Source organism: Anopheles bellator, chromosome 2 (assembly GCF_943735745.2).
Source record: "Anopheles bellator chromosome 2, idAnoBellAS_SP24_06.2, whole genome shotgun sequence".
NCBI lineage: Eukaryota > Metazoa > Arthropoda > Insecta > Diptera > Culicidae > Anopheles > Anopheles bellator.
In genome coordinates, this window is record NC_071286.1 from 50914133 (window position 1) to 50937434 (window position 23302).

The 23302-nt window shown below is 48.3% G+C and overlaps 6 protein-coding genes across 9 annotated transcripts in view; 1 reads left to right on the plus strand and 5 right to left on the minus strand.

Moving 5' to 3' along the window:
- Positions 1–7696, minus strand: part of LOC131209583 (inositol-pentakisphosphate 2-kinase) — a 72135-nt gene extending 64439 nt beyond the window's left edge. The window contains exon 1 of the mRNA XM_058202680.1: positions 7605–7696. The gene's annotated coding sequence lies outside the window, so the exon portion shown is untranslated. The remainder of the gene's footprint in view (positions 1–7604) is intronic.
- Positions 1274–6582, minus strand: LOC131209584 (protein Tob2-like). Of its 4 annotated transcripts, none has more exons than XR_009156851.1 (3): positions 6477–6582; positions 2947–5102; positions 1274–2855 (listed from the first exon to the last, which is right to left on the minus strand). XR_009156851.1 is itself a non-coding variant. In XM_058202681.1 (2 exons), the coding sequence occupies exon 2, from the start codon at positions 4579–4581 to the stop codon at positions 3676–3678; it is 906 nt and encodes a 301-aa protein (XP_058058664.1). In that variant the 5' UTR covers positions 4582–5102; positions 6477–6582; the 3' UTR covers positions 1274–3675. The 4 variants fall into 4 exon arrangements, 2 of the variants coding, with proteins under 2 accessions (XP_058058664.1, XP_058058665.1); XR_009156850.1 differs by having other exon boundaries at positions 2928–5102; XM_058202681.1 differs by having other exon boundaries at positions 1274–5102.
- A 512-nt stretch (positions 7697–8208) lies between the features above and the next one.
- Positions 8209–15221, minus strand: LOC131209582 (chromodomain-helicase-DNA-binding protein 1). Its single transcript, XM_058202679.1, has 5 exons — positions 11598–15221; positions 10258–11393; positions 9987–10169; positions 9716–9910; positions 8209–9641 (listed from the first exon to the last, which is right to left on the minus strand). Exons 1-5 carry the CDS (start codon positions 14916–14918, stop codon positions 9365–9367), a joined length of 5112 nt encoding a protein of 1703 aa, XP_058058662.1. The 5' UTR covers positions 14919–15221; the 3' UTR covers positions 8209–9364.
- Positions 15222–15789: 568 nt separating this feature from the next.
- Positions 15790–17981, minus strand: LOC131207678 (clumping factor B-like). The gene is made up of 3 exons (XM_058200302.1): positions 17973–17981; positions 16085–16687; positions 15790–16002 (listed from the first exon to the last, which is right to left on the minus strand). Exons 1-3 carry the CDS (start codon positions 17979–17981, stop codon positions 15790–15792), a joined length of 825 nt encoding a protein of 274 aa, XP_058056285.1.
- Positions 17982–18883: 902 nt separating this feature from the next.
- LOC131210514 (uncharacterized) lies at positions 18884–20362 on the plus strand. The gene is made up of 3 exons (XM_058203772.1): positions 18884–19022; positions 19092–19300; positions 19364–20362. The coding sequence occupies exons 1-3, from the start codon at positions 18922–18924 to the stop codon at positions 20353–20355; spliced, it is 1302 nt and encodes a 433-aa protein (XP_058059755.1). The 5' UTR covers positions 18884–18921; the 3' UTR covers positions 20356–20362.
- A 243-nt stretch (positions 20363–20605) lies between these two features.
- LOC131209531 (septin-interacting protein 1) lies at positions 20606–23149 on the minus strand. Its single transcript, XM_058202620.1, has one exon. It carries the CDS (start codon positions 23135–23137, stop codon positions 20606–20608), a length of 2532 nt encoding a protein of 843 aa, XP_058058603.1. The 5' UTR covers positions 23138–23149.
- Positions 23150–23302: the final 153 nt, after the last annotated feature.

Here is a 23302-nt window from a genome sequence, read left to right on the forward strand (position 1 = left end):
TAAATCTCGCACCCTCCACAGCAAGGGCTGTCTCGCACTGCCATTTACGTCATGGGTTTTATAGTCGTTGTTCCGACGAGACGAGTCTCCGTTGGACGAGGTCTGAGCTTTGGCAAGACTGAACTGCGTAGTTGTGTTTCAGAACTACCATTTTAACCCTATGCCAGGAGATGAAGCTGCGTCAGCCCTGGGGTGGGAACTGATGAGAAAATGTTGCTGCTACATAAACAGCATGCTCACGGCGAGGGGTGCGGCTGGAAGCGATTTGGGCGCATTTCGGAGTTCGTCCGATGGCGTTTGACCACACAATCGGAACACGCGGGGTTAGAGAGTAGTCGTCAGTTCTCTGGTTGCATGTGTTGGTCCGTCGCCTGTCATCAGAACCGGGGCTACGTGACTCAGCGCTTGCATGTCGGCGACGTTGGTGCGTCCAACTGAATATGCGGTGCGTGGCAAACGACCACTAGGTAACGGCCTCCAGAAAGACAGGCTCTGACAAGAGGTGACGTGTTCACTAGCGCGCCGTAGAAAGCCCTGCCACTTTCAGTCCTACACTAACACAGTACGCAGTAAAAGCCAAGATTGGCGCACCTCAAAGAGCATGTTGTTATCGCCAACCAAAACACTGAACGATCATCCGATCATTGGAATGGAGCTACTAATAGCTACGATCGCAGTGGCCCACATCTGATGTTATCCACTGATCGATCTACTCGAAATGGTGCATGGTAAACGGTGAAATGTGCCCTGACTATCGACATCCTCAATCTGGAAACTGAGTTTGTAGTAAAAGTTCTGCGGTTAGTTCACCTCATCAGCGAAAACTTCAGGCGGGTGTTATCATTTCTCTTGCTTTGTGCCATTACTGGACGTTCTTAACGCAAAAAATAAACTGGCTCCTGTTTTTCATTGTTCCTTTGAGAGATTATAAGCTGGCATCATATAATGTTTTTTTTCCATCAACCGGTTTTTATGGTCTTGTAAAAACCGCTTATTACTTGCGTAGGGTGTTGCATCATTCGCATCCATTTTGAATTTGCTACAAAAGTCGAGAAGAAACTAAATTAGCACAATCAAGAATCAGGCGTGCCAGATGCCACGACCGCAACGTGAGAACCGTGTGTCGATCGTATGATCGACTACGCTAAAATTCGATGAAGCGGACGATGAAGCTAGAAACGACGACGTTGACACAACGAATGGAGGAAAAGAACGCGGAGCGAGCGACGGAGACATTGCCCAACGAACAAAATAAAAAGAGGGACGTTTTTTTAATGTTTTATGCAAGTGTAGATCTTATTCCTTTTGTTTGATTCGAAAATTGTTACAGCAAAATAATTATAAGCAAATATATGTATATATAAGATTTATAAACAATCGATTCTTTCGCTCATTTTCTCTCTCTCTCTCTCTCTCTCTCTCTCTCTCTTCGCTCTTCTTCTCTTTCTTTCTCGCTCGTTCTCCTTTTCCGTCTGACTTTCTCTCTCTCTGTACCATTTTCTTTCTCTCGTCATGTATCTTTCTCTAATGCCTATTGCCATTCCTCACTATCTGCATCTCTAACCTGAAACACGCCTTGTCTCTATAGCACTCTTACTTCCCGCAAAAAAGGGAAGGGAATCGGTTTGATGTTAATAACCATTACGAACAGAGATGAAAATTAACTTAAAAAAATACCCTAATTCACTCGCTTTTTCATTACCATTCGTGTCACATACTCTTTCTCTTTCTCTCTCTCTCTCTTCTCTTTCTCTCTATCACGCTATCATCACTTCATTACTCGCTTCACATTCATTCCACATTCTTGCTGTAGCTATGTATTTTGTTGCATACAAACGTTGCAACTGCATTTCCCTTGGCAAGTGCCAGGAGGATTGATTTTGCTGGAAGAGCAGCAATCGAGAGAAAGAAAAAGTAAGACAAAGGAAATACAGAACAGAAATCTGGCGTTGTGGATCGTTGTGTATCAATTGATCATGTTTCGTGTTCGTGTTCGTGTTCTCGTGGCCCATCGTATTCTCCTCTCGCTCGCGGAGCTGTTCCCGCATTCGTTCATCACTCGGCCGTTTCTTCTGTAACTTCCCCAACAGCATCAGCATGATTGCATTTATGTTGGTTGCATGAAGATCGTATAAAAATTATCATAGAAAATAAAGCGTCTCGCAGAAAAGGCAACGGAACGTTTTCCCAGTATCCTATTCTCCTCTCTGGCTCTAACTCTCTCTGTTTTGTTGGATCGTTTGACTTGTCTTGTTTCCATCTGCCTTCTCCCCTCCTGTCGCACTCCACTTCTCACTTTCTTATCTAAGTTCTTACTGTCCCTATGATCTAAACAGTCAAGCAAGAGCGACAAATCACACACGCGCATGTGGTTGTATGTTCAGCGTGCTGGCTCCTTTCGTATCTTGTATGCTTTAATGCATACACACATCCCTTGCCTCGATTCGTCTACCTCTAGAACCTCGAAATGCCACCCAGCGTCCATTCGAGGGTGCGATGTTGCATTGTACTTCATGACATGATGTTTGCTTATACGTTCTTTACAGTTTGCTCTTCACGTTTTCTTGGTTTTACTACTGGTATTATAAGCCGTTTGTGTTGAAATAAGTATTGATCACAATTGAAATGCGTCTCGCCACGTTCATTGCCGGGCCACTCATCGATCTCCCCCCGCCGATCCCATCGTCATCCCAGTCGATCTTCTCCCTTCTATCACACTTCCAACGACCTGTTTCTCGTCTTAACATTTTGTTTCATGGCGTGCTGTGGTTCAAGATCACCGCGCTAAATATCACCGATCCGCTTCCGTCTCTTTCGCTTAGCATGTGAACGTTTCTTCTCCATTTTGTCTTTCTCTGCGCGTAAGTTTGAAAACAAAAAAATGATGTTACTTTTACCATAGCCTAGTTTTGCACTGTGTGGGTTACATTATTCGATTATAGGTACCAGCATCACATCCTTTTACTTCCTCGACAATGTTCAAAATTCATCTCCTTTCCGTCCTCATGGTTTTACTTCTGCTTGTACTCTTCTCTTCTCCGTAGGAACTCTTGCTTTCGTTAATTCCATTTCTTCAGTGGCCGCGCTCGCTTCCGCTACGCTCCGCTCCTACTGCACCACACACTGCCAACCATCACACGTCGTCCTCCATTTCACGTCAGCAACCAATAAAAGAAGCTCGCGGTGAGATCAAGAGCTTAACCATGGAGGACAACGTTGCTGGAAGGAAACGTCGCGCTGGGAAACAAAGCCCCTTACGGACACCCACAAACTCAGACCGCGAGAAGTAAGCGAATTAGAAGAAACACTCCGAAACCCGAGCTCGACACCCAGTCGGCGGTACATTCTTAATTCGTTCACTCTCGCGGAGCACGCCAATCCTCCTCGCTTTACGCCAAAGAGCCCCATTACAGAATGATAAGAGATCAATTTGCTTCTCGCCGTGCCGCGGCATACCGTTTACTCTTTACTATTGTCGCCTGTCGGTGAAGCAGCTGCGGGGTTGGCCTTCAAAAATGTACATGTTGTTGGTGGTTGTGGTGTTGGGTGGTGATCGATGTTTGAAATACCGAAGGGGGAATTAGTCAGACGGGATCACACTCGCTCTCTCTCTCGCTCTGTTTCTTTTCTTCTCTTCTCTCCATGCCCCTTCTTCGTCGCGTTGTTGTGCTTTGCTTAACATTGGGTTCGCACCTTGTTGTTGACGAACTGGTTGTCCCAGTGGAAGTATTGTTGCGGCTGGTGAACGGTGGCCGCCGATGGGTAGAAGTTGTTGCCGTGCTGCGGTTGCTGCTGCTGCTGCTGGTATCTGGCCAGATGCTGGTAGTTCAAGTATCCGGTGTTGGCGGCAGCACCGTACGGAGGGCTCAGGGGAGGACTATTTTGTCCGCTCGAGGACGAGCTCATGCTGTTACTATGACGCTGCTTAGCGTAATGATGGTGGTGGTGGTTGTTCGATTGGTTGTGATTGTACTTGTTGTTATGGTGCTGCTGTTGCTGCTGATGGTGCTGCGATTTGCCATTGGAGCTGGCATTAGTATGCTCCAGATAGTCGGCCATCGCAGCACCGTTGCTGCTGCTGCTACTACCGTTACCGCTGTCCACCGACGACAGGGACAGATCCAACCGGCCGACGCGCTCCATGATGAACTCATCACAGGGACTCATGCCCGTGCTGCTTCCGGTCGAGTCGAGATCGGACGAGGGACTGGCCCGGCTCTGCGCGATATCGTACAGCACGCAGATCGTCCCATTTTCACCGATCCTGTACGACACCTCGTCCGGATCGATCCAAACGGTCAGCTCGAGCGGGAGAAGCTTCCGGAGGATGACCGCATTCAGGCCGACGGCATGGCCCGCTTTCTCGATGATCGGATCCATCTTCCCGTTGATGCGCAGACAGCGGAAACCGGACCCCTTGGTCGGCACATCCGGGTACCAGTGGCGCTGGAAGTGGCGCGTCAAAATCTGCTCGAGCGAACCCTTGAAGTGCTGCAGCTGGTTCTCCGACAGCTGGTTTGCCTTTCGCACCCGCAGCAAATTCATCAGAAAATCTGCCGCCGAATTCACCTCTATTCTCATGGTCGCGGAAAGAAGGATTACCGTTACCGTTGCTGTGTGAGTGTCACTGGTCTATTCCGATGACGACGGTGGTGATGACGGGTATTGAGGAACCTTGTTGTTGGGCGGCTCTGTCGACGGTTCTTCGATCGATGACGTTGCTGCTGGTTCGCCTCGTGCACCGTGCGAACAACATTCACAGATTATTGATGATAGCAGCAGCGCGAGCGTTGTTGCGTAGCAAAGTACAGCTTCCTTCCTTGTCTTTACAGCACGATGATCGTAACACAAAACGCGGAACGAAGACGCGTGGACAGAGCGCGCGCACTCACGGAACCGGATGTATTTGGCGTTTTTGATGCGCTATTTCATGTATTTGTTCGATGGGCTGAGGGCGGGGATCGAACCACTTTGGTAACAGGACGAACAGAAAAAGCTGACGCACGTAAAAATTGACGATACAAAAAACAATTCGATATCACACTTGCTCACACGCACACGCATTGGTGATGATTTTTTGAAGAAGATTTCACTGCATGGAACTAAAAAGAGATGATGGCAAACAATGTATTACGGACCCGCACGATTCGCCAACAAACATTCTCGTTTTCCGCAATCGTAACGAGCGCAGTTGACGCGGCAGCGAGAGTTTAACACTAGAAAAATAAAACGAAGTAGGCAAATTTCGCGAAGGACGAATAAAACTCCTCTGTCGATTCGAACGAACTTCGCACATCAGCTACTCACGCACGCATATACACACGGTTTCCAACGCACCAACACAGAGGCAACTTTTGCTTCCCCTTTTATCTCCGCTACGTATGCATGTGTACGGCGTTACTTATGTATGCGTGCGATGTGTAGCGAACGAATCGCGAGCCACGAAACCTTTGTGTGGGGCAGATTTTTCCGCCGCAGGCTATTCTCCTTCCCGTGTGGCCTCTATTATGTTGTTAAGCGCGGTGGTTTCCGACTTCGTTTGCTCACAATGCGCCGACACGCACACACAACCACGGGTACGGAAGCACACGGACGCACGGTCGTTCACGAACACACTGTGCTAGGCGCGATTTCAAAGATGGTTGCCTGTTTGTGGCTTCCTTTTTCGCTTGTAATTTGCGATTTTCCCTTTTCCCCCCGGCGCTATCCGTTAGTTGAAGAAAAGGTACAAATGAAGCTTTTTACGTGTACAGCAGAAACCACTACCTAGGAGAAATCAGCGAAAAATCACAAACACAATCATGTACTCCGTGGCTCATTGTTATTCCGTGGCAACGCAGCCAAACCAATGCTATGGCGGCGAACGATGACGACAATAGATGATTCATTTGGATTGTTTCGCGATAGCAAAGATACGTTGCAAACGCCACGGGGCCACGGGCCAATGCTCTGCAAACTGGACTTATGGAACACGCCACACGCCGTGTGGGTTGGTAGTTGTGTGGTCGTTGTGTTTGGTAGCTTTTCCAGCAGCTGCTGACTACTTTTCGCTCGGGCTTTTCTCGGTCGAGGTCCAGCCCAGCTAGAAATTTACAATTTAATTTCGAACTGATCACAAGCGGCCGCGACTTCTAAGGAAAACTAACTTGTTCTTCTTCATTGAGCAAACTCGGAGTTGAAAAAGAGCGTGTATATTACGGCGTTCAAAAGTGGATGAATCAAAGGTGGCTCCGCAATATAGCTGACTTTTTCTCTGCTCTTTGGAGGTAAAACTTAAAGCTAACACCACGTCATATTTTACTACTCCAATGCTTCTTCGATTTTACCAAAAACTGTAACCTCGTTTACAGCACGAAGTAAAAAATGAGCACGGTGTGTCCCAAAGAGCGCATTCAACTTTCGAATCCGTCGCGAATTAGCTCTCTTCACTCACGTTCACACGATTCGCGCCGTCTCACTCGTTCCTTCATACGTACACACACACACGTTCCTCACAGCCACATCCGCTCGCTGCCTTCTCCTGCACACAATGCTCTTGCACTGCCAGCCGCGTTGCCAGACGGCGTTCGAACTCCTCGAGTGCAAAACTGCGAATGCGTGAATTTGTAAGCCTCAACTCTGGCTCCGAACCTAACTGACTTTCGAGCCTGACGTTGCATTGTCGAACCGGACTCTCTGCGTTTTTCCGCGTTCTCATTATGATTGTGAGTCTCTCTCTCTTACATATTAGGTCTGCAAATTAATTAGTTCGGTTTTTATTCGACTATTGTGGCCTAACTACAATAACAAAACATATGACTAAAAGAGTGTCTTCCGTCGTTAGTTACTACTTTCTACCATCTTAGAGGCAATTCCCGGATTCCGATAATTAGAATTCCTCATGTTTGGAAGCGATCCAATCCTTCCATTTTTCAGCACTTTCATAACAAGTGAACCGCTCTGCTGCCCAATCGCACTGCATAACCTTTGAACCTTTGGTTGCGATGGACTTGATTCACTGTACCCAGGCCTTTTCGCGTTTGGGATTCCCGTAATAAATTCACAAGTTCGGTACAAGAACTTCTTTCTTTCCTGCCGTGCAAGCAGTAATGAAAAAGTATTCCCCGCGACAACATTTTACCAGGATGAAAACTCGATGTTTCCAGATGCTTAACAAAGGTGTTGCTTCAACGAAAAAAACCCATACTGCGTTAGATGCGTAATAACGGCAAAATGAATTAATTACAACAAAATTGTAATATTTAGTGAGTAATGCCATTCGTTGTAAAACCGAAGCAATTCATTTGCACACCCAATATCTTATCTCAAGTGTCGCTCTCACAGCCACTCTCTTTGCTTTGGGCAACGATTGAAGTTCCGACCGACTCTTTCACGCACACGGACGTACGTATATTTGGGTTGGTGCGAGTGTGTGTAAAGAAAAAGCAAATATAACTCCAATGGCCGTACTAGGAAAGGACCATCGGAATCACTTTGGGATGAATCAAATTTGTAGGTTTTCGTAAGTGGGAAAAAGGAAATAATAAAAATAATATATTTTCGTTCGATAAGGAACGGCAGACAGACAGGAAAACACACTAACTATAGTCACGATAATCACTTACCTTCATTGCCCAGAAGCACAGATTGGCGGATTCTGGAAACTCAATTATTGATCAAAACATAAACTTGTGAACAACACATTGCACTTTGCACGTGAAACCAATAGGAGCTTCGGCTCATTGCACTTTGGATTTTGCATTGAAATTATCGAGATTTCACAGCACTGCACAATTCTCTATCTGATTAGAAACAAATGCTCAACCTCAACACTCGACAGGGACCAAGCAACACGGAACGTTTCTAATGTTTTGTTTGTTATCCTTTACCCGTATTGCACTGTAAAAAGTAGTTTAAACGATGTTTTATTTTGCACTGCGCGTTGAGTTGTTTCCAGAAACTCCAGCCAGAACCAGCCAAAACTGCAAAAAGGCGCTAACTGTTCACTCGGTTGTCAGTTTGTTCACTCGGTTGTCAATCTGTCACTCGGTTGTCAGTTTGTTCACTCGGTTGTCAATATGTCACTCGGTTGAATTGTTGAAAATATGATAATGGTTAATTTTAGACAATATAGTTCGTAGATAATAAAATATGATAATAATAGTTAATAAAGTTAATTTCAAAAAATAACATGCTTTGTGATTGTGACAGTACAATTTTTACGTTTTATTGGAGATTGAATTTCGTATCTTATTTTATTGGTAAACTTTCGTTCAATTCATTAGCCAAATGGTTCATCATAGTCCTTAAGTTGTATTTCCCTCACCTAACAATCGCCTCCAATCTTGGCTCTCTTTACATTTACACACTCCTTCCGTCTATTCCTGGCCTGTTTCGCTGATTTGCCTGAAGAAGCTAATTCTGGTCCGGGTGTTCCAAAGGATTCTGTGGAGTATATTGTTCATCTTCACTATTTAACTTTTGTGAGTGCTCTATTTCTCGCCTAATATTCGTTCCTACAATTGCAAATTGAGTTTCTTTTTGCATTTTCTTTCACGTTGAATTTGAACCACTTGGCGTGATGCATCAACCGTAAATTATATTTAAACGCGAATGGGGCATGTCTTCGTAACAGAACAATGACAGCTTTTCACCGTAGCAGAAAAACATACGCTACAAATCATTAAAACTTAGTGGGTAAAATCACAATAATACGGCAATGAATTACGTATTGCTCGGTCTACAAAATCTACACTCTTTTTACACTCTTCGCTAAACTTATGAAACATGTGTATTTGGGTCCAGAAGTGGAGTATCGCTGGCGCGAAACGCTTTGATTTGATTACTCAATAATTCTCAGATTGCTGCCCAATTAGCAGTGATCTATTAGGCAACTATGTACAATGTTCAATGGTTTCAAATGCTATCCGCGAGAGTAGCGTATGTGACTTTGTGAATGTAAAGTAATAAACGGTGAATAAGGTCTTCGCTTGTGAGTGTGTGTGTGGGGTTCTGAGTGTGTTGCACTTCTCTTGCCTCTATAATCCTATTCCTCACGTCTTTGCATTGAAATAAATTACTCTTACACACGTAATCGATTGTTTGTGGAACCGCAGCTGAGGCGTCGGAAAACAGATACCTACTACGCCTTCAATTTTGCCCTACCTTACGCCAAGCGGATCCGCCACGTTTGTCTCCGGTTCTATGTTGATGTTACAATTATTCTAATTTGCTGGCGGAAATGTGCATTTCCCGCACTTTTCAATTCTCCGGAGAGCAAATACCAGGAAGGACGATGGGTTCGTTGACTGGCGGAAGAAATTATGACCAGAGTCGTAAGATTAAGTTATTTATTCGCCGCAGGTTAAGGCAGTCCATCGTTTCGCTAGTTTCGTCGACTTTCCAAGTAGTCTGGTTGCAAGCCGGCGCCACTGGCAGACTCACCGGCATTTCCAACTGCACTGCCAGCGCCAGCACAGCCGCCAGAACTTCCAACGGACCCAGGAACGACGACGGGCAGGAGACCACCGCCAGGTGGTTGCCGGGGTGGAAACACAACCGGATAGGGACGATACGATGTGCCGTCTGCGGGTGGATAGTAGCCAGCCGGGGGCATTCCGTAGTGATTACTTGGGTAGCTTCCGGTGCCGGGAGGCATATGTCTGTGCACAGAAAAGAGATATGAATTGTTCACATTCTTTGCATCCACACCAAGGATCATTCGACAGATACCAACCTGCGCTTGTCCTTGAAACAACGCTCTCCGCGATCTCGATCTCGATCGCGATCACCTCGATCACGATCCCGCTCACGGTCGCGTTCGCCCCGGTCGCGATCCCATTCGCGTTCTCTGTCACGGTCCCGGTCTCGATGATAGCCAATACGGCTTAAGTAACCTTCGTATCGATCTCGTTTGTGTTCGCCGCCGTATCTTTGGATGAAAGCAGCATAAGAAAAGAAGGTCGTAAGTGTGGGCCAGAAATTGGGTTTTCCATTCTTTAACGTACCTATCTCTCCAACGATCCACCGATGTATCCACGCCTACGTACGATCCCCGATCGTCTCGTGAGTCCGGGAATCCACGTCCACTTTGCGGCGTGTTTGGTGCAGATCCCCGAGGCCCTATGTTTCTCATACGATCACGATCACCGTATTCGTCCCACTTTTTATCCCGGTCTCCACGATGGTTTCTGATGGTTCAAGAAGTCAAAGATGTGCCCAAACAAAGCGCATTTAGTAGGATGAACTCGGTGCTACACGACTAACGGTCACACTTACCGACTGTCACCACCATGCAGCCTTTTGTACTCTTTGCTATTTTCATCATACTCCCCTTCCTCGAGGCGCCGTTTGGAATGCATTGACGAGCCTTCCTCCTTGCCACCGGAGTCCGATCCATGATCGATGGCTCCACCTGCAGCCGCTGCCGTCGCGGCCATGTAACGCTCCCGCTGCTGCAGTGCCGAATCACTGACAATCGGTCCGCTTATCGTCCCTCCTAGCAGATGGTGTCGCTTTTTGTCCTTCCTTTCGCGTCGCGATCTGGCCTTTTCCTCGTCCATACCACCGGTCCCGCCGTCGACCAGCATGCTCTGGGCTTTCAACGGAGACTTTGACGCCAATGGCCCATCGTAGCTACTGTGCCCGTTGTCCTGTTTGCTGCTGGAAATTTTCTTAATCTTTCCCAACGCATTTAATGCCGACGTTGACTGGATGATGCCGACAGCAGCAGCAGGATGATTCTGATGAGGGTGATAATGATGATGCTGATGGTGGTGTTGGTGCTTGGCAGCGTCTTTGGCATCTTTCATAGGAGATCTACCGAGCTGGAGGGTCGGTGCAGTGCCGGAACTGTGCTCAGCGGATGATTTCTTAACACCGCCGCCGTCGGCACTCGTGTCACCACCTGACCGATCAGCAGTGCCCTCACTGCGCTTGAGTGCATGTTTGTACAATCTGAACAGTTTGCGAGCGTCATATTCAGTGAATTTGGACACAAAGTACCAAAGGTTGCTGCGCCACTCTTTCGCCTTTTCCGGATCTCGGTAGTCGCCCAAACACAGGTTGATTTGATTGCCGATGCTTAGCAGGCAGTCGCGCGTCTGTCGCAGCTGTTCATCCTGCGGCAGAGTTTCGTCCGGATTGTCGAGCGTTTTTAGTGCCTTCTTCACCGGCCGCATCTTTTCCTTGCATTCGTTGAAGACCGTCGGATCCAGATCGCCCAAAATGTTGAGCGCGCACGGTTCGTTGTTCGCAGTGAAGTGCATCGGCCCCGTATTTTTATCCTTCTTCTTCTTCGAATCCTTTTGGCGATCCTTTTTGGACTTCTTTTTCTCCTTCCCACCCGCCGTTGCCTGATCTTTACCGTAATGATGGTTCGGGTGGTGTTCGTCAGCCCGCGACCCATTCGAATGCTCGTCGTGGTGATGATGATGGTGGTGGTGGTGATGGTTCTCTGATTCGGAAAGCTTTTTAGTTTTGCTACCAGTCTTTTTCTCTTCAGTCAACCCCGTTGCGCCCAACAGTCCCGACGCTATTGCAGTCGCCGCCGATCCTAAACCACCCGAAGGGATTCCGACACCTCCGACGCCTAACGTCACATCTTCACCGGCGGCTACTGCTGCTATCGTTGCCGATATCGAGCAGCCTATTGAATCCGTGCCCGAAGTTAGTGGACTACCGGCAGCCGCGGAATGGTGCATTAGGATTGGGACGGCTCCTCCAGCAACCGCCGCTTTGGGTTCCTTTGGTTTGCGCGGCTTGCGCGGTTTTGAAGGGCCGCGCTTCAGCTCGAGCGTCTTGCGCAACACCTTCAGCAGATATTCGGCCCGAGATTGCAGATGCTTGCCCTGAGGTTTCCGGTTTGCATCGTTCGCCAGTATCTTGTCCGACAGCCCAAGCGATGGATCCATCTTCATCGCGTCCCACGACCCGATCCCGTACTGATAGATGCCCCGTAGCAGTCGCGAATCGTCCTCTCCGCTCCACTCGACGTCGAAGTTGGGCGGTCGGGTTTTGAAGTTCAGCTGCCACCGGCTCCGTTCAGCTGGGTCGGCTGGGATCACTTCGTCCAGAGGCTGCAGTTCCTCGACGCACTGCATCATAGTTTTCACGTTGAACGATGCGCCACCGATTTTGTTCGAGTACGCCGCACGGGCACACTTCCGTTTGGCCGCATCACCGGCCGAGACTGGCCCTGTGTGCTTTTCGTTTTCCGCTTCTCGAGCGATCTCTTTCATCGTTTGCAGGCATCGATCGTGCAGCAGCTGCGAGACCCGCCTCAAGTCCGAGAGCGGCTTCTCCTGCAACTCCGCATCGCACGCAATAGCTTCAAGGCGCTTCAGTGGAGCCGGAAACTTTTTGTAACTCTTTATCAACTGGCGCAGCTCCGCATCGGTGAAGCCTGCAATCTTCTCCTTGTTGGATGGTCGCCCTCGTGCGCGCTTCGCTTTGCCGTCCTCATCGCCCCGTCCACCACCAATGCTGGCTTCAGAGTCTTCGTCGCTTTCCTCCTGGTGCCCTTTTTTAGTCTTCTTTCCGCCCTTGCCACCCTTACCATCAGCCGCACTGTCAGTCTCATTTTGCTTCATCGCAAGCCGGCGCGGTGGAAGATACAGGTCCTTGATCTCCCGATCACGCTCTTCGGCCTCGACCAGCTCACGATATGACTGCGGAATGATACCATCCCAAAACTGCTTCGTGCCTTCGGCTTCCGCTGTTTCTGGGTCCTTGGTAGTAATAGGCTTGCCGCCCACTGTGTCCTCGTCGAAATCGAACGTGGTCACGTTGAAGGCCGAGAGTAACTCGTCGCCCGGCATACCGGGTGCTTCGTCCCGTGTTTCCGCCCGTCGCAGGATCTCGTCAATGTCGCAAACGAGCTCTTCGTCGCCGTCTTCCTCCTCTTTGAACAGCTCCTCAGCGCCGAATTTTAAGATAGCCGACAACTCATCTTTTTTAAACGGATTGCTGTTGCTGCTGCCACCACCAACCTTGCTGTTCCAACTATTGCCGCTGTTTTTATCCCCACCGTCCAACACGGTCCGGCCCGTTGTGTCCATCCGCTGGATCACCAGATGATCCAGTACCATTTTCTGTTTCGCCCGCTCCACGATGTCTTCTTCTACCGATCGGGCCGTTACTAACCGGTAGATGTTCACCTGGTTCTTTTGGCCGATTCGGTGTGCCCGTGCCTGCGCTTGCAGATCGTTCTGCGGGTTCCAGTCCGAGTCGAAGATAATGACGGTGTCAGCCGTCGCCAGATTAATGCCCAGACCACCGGCACGCGTCGACAGGAGAAAGCAAAAGTCCGTCGAGCCCTCGGCATTGAAGTGATCTAACGCTTGCTTGCGCAACTCGCCCTTAATGCTGCCGTCGAGTCGCTGAAAGGAAAAGTGTCGCTTCTGCAAATATTCCGCCAGAATGTCCAGCATTCGGACCATTTGCGAAAAGATCAACACCCGGTGGCCCGTTTCCTTTAGCCTGCAGAGCAGCTTATCCAACAGTACCAGCTTCCCCGATCCCTTCAGCAGCTGCTGTAACACGTCGTCCTGGTTGACCTGCTCACCGAACTCCATCGGTCGGGTCAGCGACGCATGGTTGCAGCACTTCTTCAGCTCGATCACAATGTTGAGAAACGTTGAAGCCGATCCTTTCAGGCCCTTGCGCAGCTCATTGAAGTTTTTCGTCAGTATCCACCGATAGAACTGTCGCTGGATCGACGTCATCTCTACTCGCAGTATCTGTTCCACCTTCGCAGGCAAACTCTTCTCGACGTCTTTCTTAACGCGCCGCAAGATGTACGGTTCCAGTTCCTTGTGCAGCTTGGTGTAGCTTTTGTCGTTCGTGCTGCCGTAGTTGCGCTCAAAATCGTCCCACGACGCGAAGTGTTGCGGCATGATAAAGTGCAGCAACGCCCATAGCTCCTTGAGCGAATTTTGTAACGGGGTTCCGGTGATCAGCAGCCGATGGTTCGTGTCAAACTCCTCCAGCGCTTTGTACAGAAGCGAATCGTCGTTCTTCAGCCGGTGCGCCTCGTCCACCAGGAGCGAAGCCCAGCTAATCGAACCGAGGAACGTCTTGTCCTTCAGCAAAATCTCGTATGTCGTCAGGATGGCGTTAAACTTGAGTTTTTTCGTACTGTCAAAGCACCACTCATACTGGCGGATAATTTCACGCGACTGCACGTCGCCCAGATACGTCACAAAGTTCATTTCCGGCGCCCAGATGGCAAACTCACGCTGCCACGCTGGCATCGTGCTGAGCGGTACCACGCATAGAAACGGCCCGTACAATTGTTGCGATTTGAAGAGGTAGTAGAGAAAGCAAATAGTCTGGATCGTCTTGCCCAGTCCCATTTCGTCGGCGAGAATGACCGAGTTCTCCTTGCACCACGTCAGTATGAGCCAGTTAAGTCCATCCATCTGGTAGTCCCGTAGCTTCAGACCGCGGTCTTCGCCAAGGTACTCTGGCTGGGTTTTCAAGTGTCGAAAATTGGGTCGACATCGGATCGCCTTGCAGTGCTTAGACGGTGTGTTTCGCGACTCCTCGCGCTCGTGAAACTCAACCACCTTGCGCTGCCACTTTTTGCGCAGCAAGCTCGCGTCTTCCCAGGTCGAATCGGAGTACGGCAGGGACTCCCACTTGCAGAGATAGTCCGTACCCTCGCCACCCTCCGCCTTGTCTGCCTGGGCGATGATGCGCTCGACATTGTAGTGGCTCTTCAGCAGATCCTGCTGAAGTTCCTGCTGGCACTCGTAGTAATCGATATCCTCGGGCCCGGCCTGGTACTGACGCCAATGCTGCAGTGCTTCTTCGCGCTTCAGATAGTTCTCAAGTTTCTTCATACCCTTCACCTTCTGCTCTTTGAGTGTTTCTTCCGATTCCCAAGTGCTGTGTAGATATGACCAGCCGCTCCACTTGATCAAATACTGTTCCTCCATCTGTCCCGATCGGCGATCGCCTGCTTCATTTGGCAGGTTTGGATCACCGTTCTCCTCGATCGCGTACACGGTCGTGAGGGCACCTGTTGCTCCTTTCCGGCCCTGCCGTCTTCCGATAATACGCTCGATCGTTTCAGCTTTTTCTTCTTCCGCCGCAGCGGCTGCCGCCGCTTCTTCCGCTTCCTGGTCCACTTCCAGCAAATCGTCACTATCAGTGGCCTCATCCCCGCTAGCCTCCTTGTAACTCACGGCCGTTTTTCGCCGCGACGCCGATGGTCGCTTCCGATCTTCTTCACTGCTAGCCTCATCGGAGCTATAGGCTCCAGTTCCCGACCCCACACCACCGGTTCGTTTCTTTTTTTTTGCCTTTGCTTTCGAAGCGGCCACTGCTGCTGCACGCTTTTTCGCCGCTGTCGTGCCCGACTTTCTCCGGAAGCGATCCGAGTTATCGGAATCGCTGGCCTCACTCTCGTCGGATGTGTCCGACTTCCAACGACTGCTTGTGCTGATTGTGTAAAAGGGAGAAAAAAGCAGAATCGACACCGAAACATTCTTCGGTTAGTTCTCTCTGTGGCGCTACACGAAGTGTGAAAACTGGCGTAAAATTAATTATTAATGTCAAACTGTTTACGCTTCGTGTGGCAGCAAAAATATAAAAACGAAATGTCAAACGTGTTTACGTTCGTGTTTTTGATCCGAGAAAATAGAAATAGAAGAGAAATAAATTGATTTTTGAATATAGAATCCTCTGTTTGTAAGCATGCGTATGCAAAAAGTATTTACGCTCGGGGTTTACGCCTCGGCCGAGCCGTAAACGTTTTGACAGAAGCGTAGCAGTTTGGCATTAATCGTTAATGTCAAAAATATTACGTTACGCATCGTCTGTCGCCACAGTCTCACTTTCTTTTCTAACTACCAGAGACAGCCCCAATTGTGGCTGGCGAAAGGGAAGCGAGTTCAATCCGTACCTTTTCTTTTTCTTCGCCTTCGTAGCCGGCTGTGCGGCGGGTCGTTTTCGTGCGGCAGCTACTGCTTTTTTACGCGCACTTTTCCGACGCAACTGGTTCGCAGCATAATCTTCGTCCTAGCAGAGGAGAGACGAAAGTAAAAGATTTTTATTACTTTTATACAAAGTTAGACCATCAAACAAACAAGAATGTCCTTACATCGTAGCTGCTTTTAGAGGATTGATGGTCCTCGTCGTCGTCCTCATAATCTTCCGGTGATTCCGACATTGCGACATTGTTAGAAGACCTTTGTTGTGAGACAGTTTCATTTCCAGCACTGTTCTCTTCTTGCTCTTCCTCGTCCTCACCTTCGTCATCGTCCCCACTTTGTCGGCTTGTGTTGCTCGGTTTACTAGCACTGTTATCAGAATCACTTTGATGCTGTTTCGCCGACCTATCGCCCGTCGGATCACTTTCATCCGAATCCGAGCCAAAGTGGGAACTTCGAGATCTTTCATTTGAATCTATGTCTGACCCTTTCTCGTCAGCCTCTTGGACTGCGGTGTGATTATTGCTGGATAATGCCTGGTGCTCGGTAAGCCCATTTTCGATGGCTCCATCCCGAATTTCACTGCTGGTAGAGGTGTTATTGGTCGTGCCGCTGGCTCGATGGGAAGTGCTTCGGCTGCGGCCATGTCCTTCGTTGTCGCTAGAGCTGGAGTTCGATGAGCCAGACCCGGACTCACTCTCGGAATCAGAGGAGGAGCCACTTTTGCTATCACTGCTTGACTCATTTTCCGAATCACTTTTATCCTCTTTTGTCTGGAATTGTAAACGTATAACCAAAAAGACACTCAGTGTTGTTGCTCAGATATCATGGCTGTAGATCCGATTTGACAGCAAAACGATCGTAACAAACGTACAGAGAGAACGTTTTTACATATTACAACGTAAGTCGAAATAATTATTAGAATCGTATCGAACAGCATAAAAAGCACATAATGCTGCAAGTTTTTCAGAACCAAGTTTATTTGAAGAACAAGTGTATAAAGTGCCGAAATCAAATCGCTGATGCTGCGTGCTGCCTATAACGGGTAAAAATTCCTTAACATAACTACGTTACAAATCGTGCTGTAATTCAGGATCCTTCCCACCCAATGAACAAACCTACGCTTTGGATTGCTGCAGGTTCGCGGATTGTGCCATTTTGCACAGAAGAAACCACTACCGGAGGTGAAAAAACAGACAAAACATACTAAAAAATCGCCGAAATGTAGGTTGTGATCCATTAATGGCCCTAAAGAGGCTAATGCTGACGAAAGAAAGAGTCTACGGCGCATTAAAGAAATGTAGCCACACCAGGAACACACGAAACTGTGTTTATCCGATTAGAATGTTTCACGGAACGAAGTTTCAATACCGAAGTCGGATAATCGTTTCAATAAACCCGCAGGCTAAGCATCTTCCGGGCAACTATGGGGACATTTACTGTAGCAACGGGCATGATTACGTAATGGTGAAAAAATGCAGAAAGCCGAATTTAACGAAAACTATGCGCTAAGCAGCTTTCATTCGATGCTAGAAGTAGTTCCTTTCACAATAGTTTTGTGTTCTAAGCATAGAATCGGTTCGAAAATTCGCATCCAACTGAGATGCCTCGTGTTCTAGGAGCTACCACGTGACGTGGCACGATTACGGTGAAGAGAAAATTAACCAAAGAACTCGTAAAACCTGTCGGATGGACCGAAATGGCTTGTCCACACAGTTTTGCAGGTATAAAGCGATGGTTTCATCGTTAATTTGCAGAAAAGGGTCCCCCTTCGATTTTTAAGAAATGGACCTCGGGGAAGACGGGCGATCCTGGGCTATCGAATGGACGGTTGTCCACGGTGGAACGGACACCGGTTCTGGTTCTGGGGACACATTCGTTCCGACACTATCACCGTACAGTAGCGGAACATCGTCTCTCCGGAAGATCGTTTCCAACTTGCAGCCTCGGTTCGCCACACCCTGCTGACGAATTGGGGGCGCAATTAAGCTCAAAACACAGAAAAAAACAGAACATTTATTAAATATTTCACGAAACTGGCAGAAAATTGTGCTTTACCTGGCTCATTCCGCTTTTTAACAGGTGTTTCTTCGTTAATGTAGGATAAACTTATTTCCACCATAAGGAAATGTAGCTAGAAAAATGCACAAAATCGTTACGAATCGAATGAGGATAATTTTATGGCCAAATTGCTTCACTAGACGGACAAAAACGTATTTTTCTTTTCGACACTGCGATTTTTTTTCCTCAACATTCATCCGTGGACGCCATTTTCTTTCACAGCCTACTCCAAGGTTAACTTGCAACCACTTTCTGCACCATCCGATTGACAAACGCCGTACGAAACTGAATGAAAATGCCACTAAAAACGATCGCAACTAAAACAAATTGTTCAATATTTTCACTCTGGCACACTGACGACCGCTTCTATTATTGTTTCTGTTTCTTAATACAACAATAGCACATGTAAGACCCATTTACTATTGTTGTATTCGCAGCAGTACGTTTTGGTTGCAGCTCACCTCAATCCGCCATCTTGAAATGGCTGCTTGCTACGGCTCGATTCGTCGACCGAAAATCGCCCAGCAGGAAAGAGAGGCACCACAAAGTGACAGAGAAAGACACATGCGAAAAAGCCTCAACCGAGCCAAAAGGCTTTTCATGAACTGCTCAACTGTGGCTTTTATCAAACCAGCCACTGCACTGTGATTTGATTAGACGGGGATTTTTGGATCAATAAAAGTGTACATAATTTACGACATAGTGAAATGGGTGATACTCTAAATAATTATTCGCGTTAATGCTCACTTTGTTGTTTCATTTCGAAACCTGAAGAACCGAGTGTTCTCATAAACTTTGCAGCCACAGATGATTCTCACTGTTTGACAGCGATTTGTGTGGAGCAGAATGTCAAAATAAAGTTTAAAAGGCGCCAATTTATCATATTTCTTGAAACCACAAAAACTGCAATCGTTTAATACAAACTGCTACGACTGATTAAGGAATCATGGAGTTCTTACTGCAAGTTCCGAAACTTGATACTGGCTCCATTACAGCTTTCCTTGAAAACAACAATCTTGAATCGACTAATCAAAGGAAAACAAGAAAGTTAGTCATAATTTATCGCTTAGTTTTTGGATGTTTTCACTAACCTTACAACAATGTTTGCGATTTCAGTTCTGTGAATCGGTCGATTGAGAGCATCTCTGTGACCAACATAAACTTTGGAGCTAAGCGTTTGATAGCTGACGTATTGGAAACGGTAAAGATAAAGAGGAAAAGTGAAGACGTTCACCACAAGATCGAGGTTATCTTCGAAAAGAATGAAATTTTCCGATCGGTACACTGCACAGAGTGTATCATGGGGCGACCAGAAGATGGCCAAGGTAAGTAACTCCTTTGTTTGTATTATGGCGACTTAGACTCACCGATAATACGATTTGTTTTAGTTTGTTGTACGGCAATCGTTGGATTGCTTCACTGGCTGCAACAAAAGCAAACTGAGGAATTTGAAAAATGTGCGAAGAAAGACAAGAAAGTCCATAGAAAGGCACTGGAAGACAAAGAAAACATGGATCACAGCGGCAAAAGGACGAAGAAAACTACATTGGAAAGAAATTGCCACGTTCTAATTGAACCGTTGCAGTTGAATTACCATTTACCGCTCACAGCCGGAATTGCGGTACTGACAAAGGTTGAAAAGGAACCTGTTATAATTACTCCCCATCTTTTGAAGGCCGCCCAGCGGTTGTCGCTATTTAATTTAATCCAAGACTACGAAGGGACTGACCCAGACGACTTCCTTGCTTATTGCACTAAGCAGATGGAACACGAAACTTGTGCCAACGTTCAGCTGCTCACTGTCGAGCAAGCGGATAACGATCTTTGGCATGAACTACGCAAAGGTCGCATCACTGCCTCACGCATGTACGAAGCATCTCGCTGCACGATGCTCAACGGATCTCTGACGAACAAGGTGATGGGCGTATCATCCGGATTTTCCTTCGCAATGAAACGAGGCACAGACCTAGAGGGGCACGTTTTGGCGGAACTACAGAAGGAGTTCCCGTCTCTGCGTAGCATTGGGCTCGTACTCGATCCAAAATTTCCTTGGATGGGTGCGTCGCCAGACGGGATCAGTGACGATTTTGTGCTTGAAATCAAATGCCCGTATACGGCCAAGACTCACGCATGTTATGTGGACGTGAACAAATTATCGAAAAAGTATTTTGCCCAAATTCAACTTCAGATGCACATGACGCGCAAGACGAAAGCGCTACTTGGGGTAGCGGCGCTGGATTTCGAGAAAACAAGAAACGTCACTAAAGTTTGGATTGACTACGATAAGTCGTACGTCGAAAACATTATGGCTGACTCGTACGAGTTTTGGTCCAAAGGAGTGTTCAAGGCGTTGCAGAAAAAGCGAAAAAATAAGAAATAAATCTTAGCTTACGGGATTTGGAATCGTTCTTTGAAACCGAAGGTATGAGATTTTTCCAGTTTTACTAATAAAACTACGTTCCAACTCCCCCGTTGATGAAGGAGATGAAGTAAAGTGTACGAGGTAGAAGACAGTATCTTGTTTCGGTCATCACCCATCTCAAGAAATAATCAATGTAGTGAAATTTTATTCCTTTTAAATAAATTACGATACATGAAAGTTCGCGCTTGATCTTGACCATATCACGTGCTCAACCTGTAACGGCTCGTTCCAGTAACGTCGTCAGAGAGATTGGGGTCCAGTTGACGCCACCGTCCAAACTTACGATGCACACAGAACGGTCAATGTAGCAAAACAGCTTCCCGACGCGATACACTTGCTTTCCCAACTCGCGCCGTCCCGGCATCGGTGCAAAGATGATGCCCCGTTCTGCACATTTCTGCGACACGAGTTCCTTGAATTCCAGTGCTGGAGCAGCATCCACATTTACGTCTAACAGGGTTGGGGGTTTGGGTGGTGGTGGGATTGGCCCGATGGAAGCTGCGGGTGGTAGCTCCTGGCCATCGGCCATTCCACCACTGGCCGCACCGATAGAACGTTGCATGAGTTCCAGCGCTTTACGGAAGCTCTCTTTGACGTTCGTTTGCCTTACGACATCATCGGTGAACTGCGATTTCCATCCCTGATACCAACGGGACACGTGGTCAAAGTTTGGGGCCTGATTCAACCAGATTACAAGCGTCTGCAACCACTTTGGAAAGAAGTACTTGTCGAGCATGTTGGACATCTGGAGCGGTGAAATGAGTTCGTGCCATTCCCACACCTGGTTGAACATCTCCAAATCCTGTTGGAGTGGGTTGATGATGACTTCCGTCAAACGCAGCTCCAGCTTTGGGATGATATTTTTCGTGAGGAACACCTGCAAATCTTCCTCGGAGAACACACCTTTCCACGGCGTTATCATGGCGCGTGCAGATCGATCTTCTGGATGCCAGGCTTTCAGGGCGCGCGACAACTTTTCTCGTATCATAGTGTACACCGCACCCTCAAGTTTTGACCCTAACAGGTCGACCCATGGATGAATCCAGCTGTGAATGGGCACCGTGTCGGTGAGGGGATCCCACTCGACAACGGCCGCTGACAGTTTGGTCAGCACGATCTGCTCCAGCACGTTGTCGAGAATCCACGTGGGAAGAACCGAGGCCCAGGCGTCCAACAGTGCGATCATGGGCGTCGGACGCCGGGGATCCCACTCGTTTGCTGCGGTTCGAATGCTGGGGATGACACCGGTCCAAACGACGGCCGAATAAGGATCGAGCAAACTACAGTGTACGTCCGCACTGGTAGCGCCAAGAATCGAACGCCAGCGTTTGAACAGTTCCACGTGGCGCGTCGGATCGCTAAACGGATTCCAATCTTTGAGACGAGCGGCAATGAGAGGCGCTACGACTCCCGCTGCCAAATCGGACAACCCAAACTCGGCACACTCGGCCGGATAATCTGTGCAGAGCCGGACAAAACGCTTCTCGCATTCTTCCAGCTCGAGAGTTGCGCCTTCAGCCGGCTCGACAAGGGAACGGACAAGTTCGAGTGCCTCCTCGAGCGTTTGCAAGTAGTCCTTTTCAAGATCGCTGATTCGGATGAGATTTTCTTTCTCTTGCGCCAGCTGCTCCTCGCGGTCCTTCGTTTCACACTTTTGCTTATCGATGGCTATTATGTCCTGCTCACAGTGCTGCACCATCAGCGCAAGGTTGTGCATGAGCTCCGGTAGTGCAAAGTGCGTGGTTTTAACGGTCGGCTTGTCGCTTGCTTTCGTCTCATCATACAGCTCTTCATCCGCCACCCTGGCCTGTCCGAGTGCGTGATAGCCACTAAGAACCCGCTTTTCCGGTCCCGTCATATCGATCACCGTCACTTGGCTCAGCTTGGACGATTTCTCGAAAGGAGCATACGTGGCCGTCGTCGTCTTTTTGCCCTTTTCGATCACATCTTCAACCGTTTTGTAAAAGTAACGGTTCTTGCCATGTTTTCCCTCCAAGTTTGCTTTACGCCACTGTTGGCCTTCATCCGCTTTTTCGGCGCCCTTCTGTTCGTCGTGTTTGGGCGCTTTTTGTTGTTTAGCATCGGCCACGGTGGTTTTCTTCTCTGGTCCATAGGCACCGATCGCTCCGCGCCCTTTGCGCAGGTGGGCCTCAACTGGTGCCGATATACCCTGCAGATCCTTGCCCAATCCTTTGCCGGGCTGATAGCCCATCTGCAGGAGCAACTTCGCTCCGATGCCCCGAGTGTGCTGTTCCCAGTTGCCAACGCCTTTGCCCGCCACTGGCGCCGGTTTATTGAAACTGCGAAAGCCAGCCATCGAGCGGAGGTCGTGGTTAGATGGTTTCTCTGCCGAATCCGACTCGGATTCCGAAGTGCTGCTGTTGGCCTTTCTATCGAACTGCGGTCTACCCGTACCTTCTTCGTCGCCATCATCTTCTTCAGTATCCTCGTCTTCGCCGCTGTGTTGCTGTTTCTTGGCTTCCGGTTTCTTTCCCGATTGCTGAATACCGCCCGCAATGAATCCGATCGGTGCCGTATAATCTTTTGGCTTCTTACTGCTCCTTCCCCGACCAACTCCACTCGAAGTGTCGTCGTCTCCATACTCATTTTCGGAGTCATCTGCCCAAATGCCGTAAATTTGCTGGTTCTTCGTTGCGGGACGCCGTCCACGGTTGGGATTGAACTCGTTGGCTAAATCGTAGTCAGTGATTTCGAAACGTTCGTATTCATCGTTCTCCATCGCCACGGAACGCTGGAAACACGGAATGTTGATCGCCTTTTCAGCCGGACTTTGTTTTGTGGTTTTTATATTTGTTTACACCGAAAATTTTGCACCGATGACAGCTTGCCCTAAAAGTGACTAAACCGCTAGGCAGTCTTCCAGCAACTGTCAGATGCACGGTTT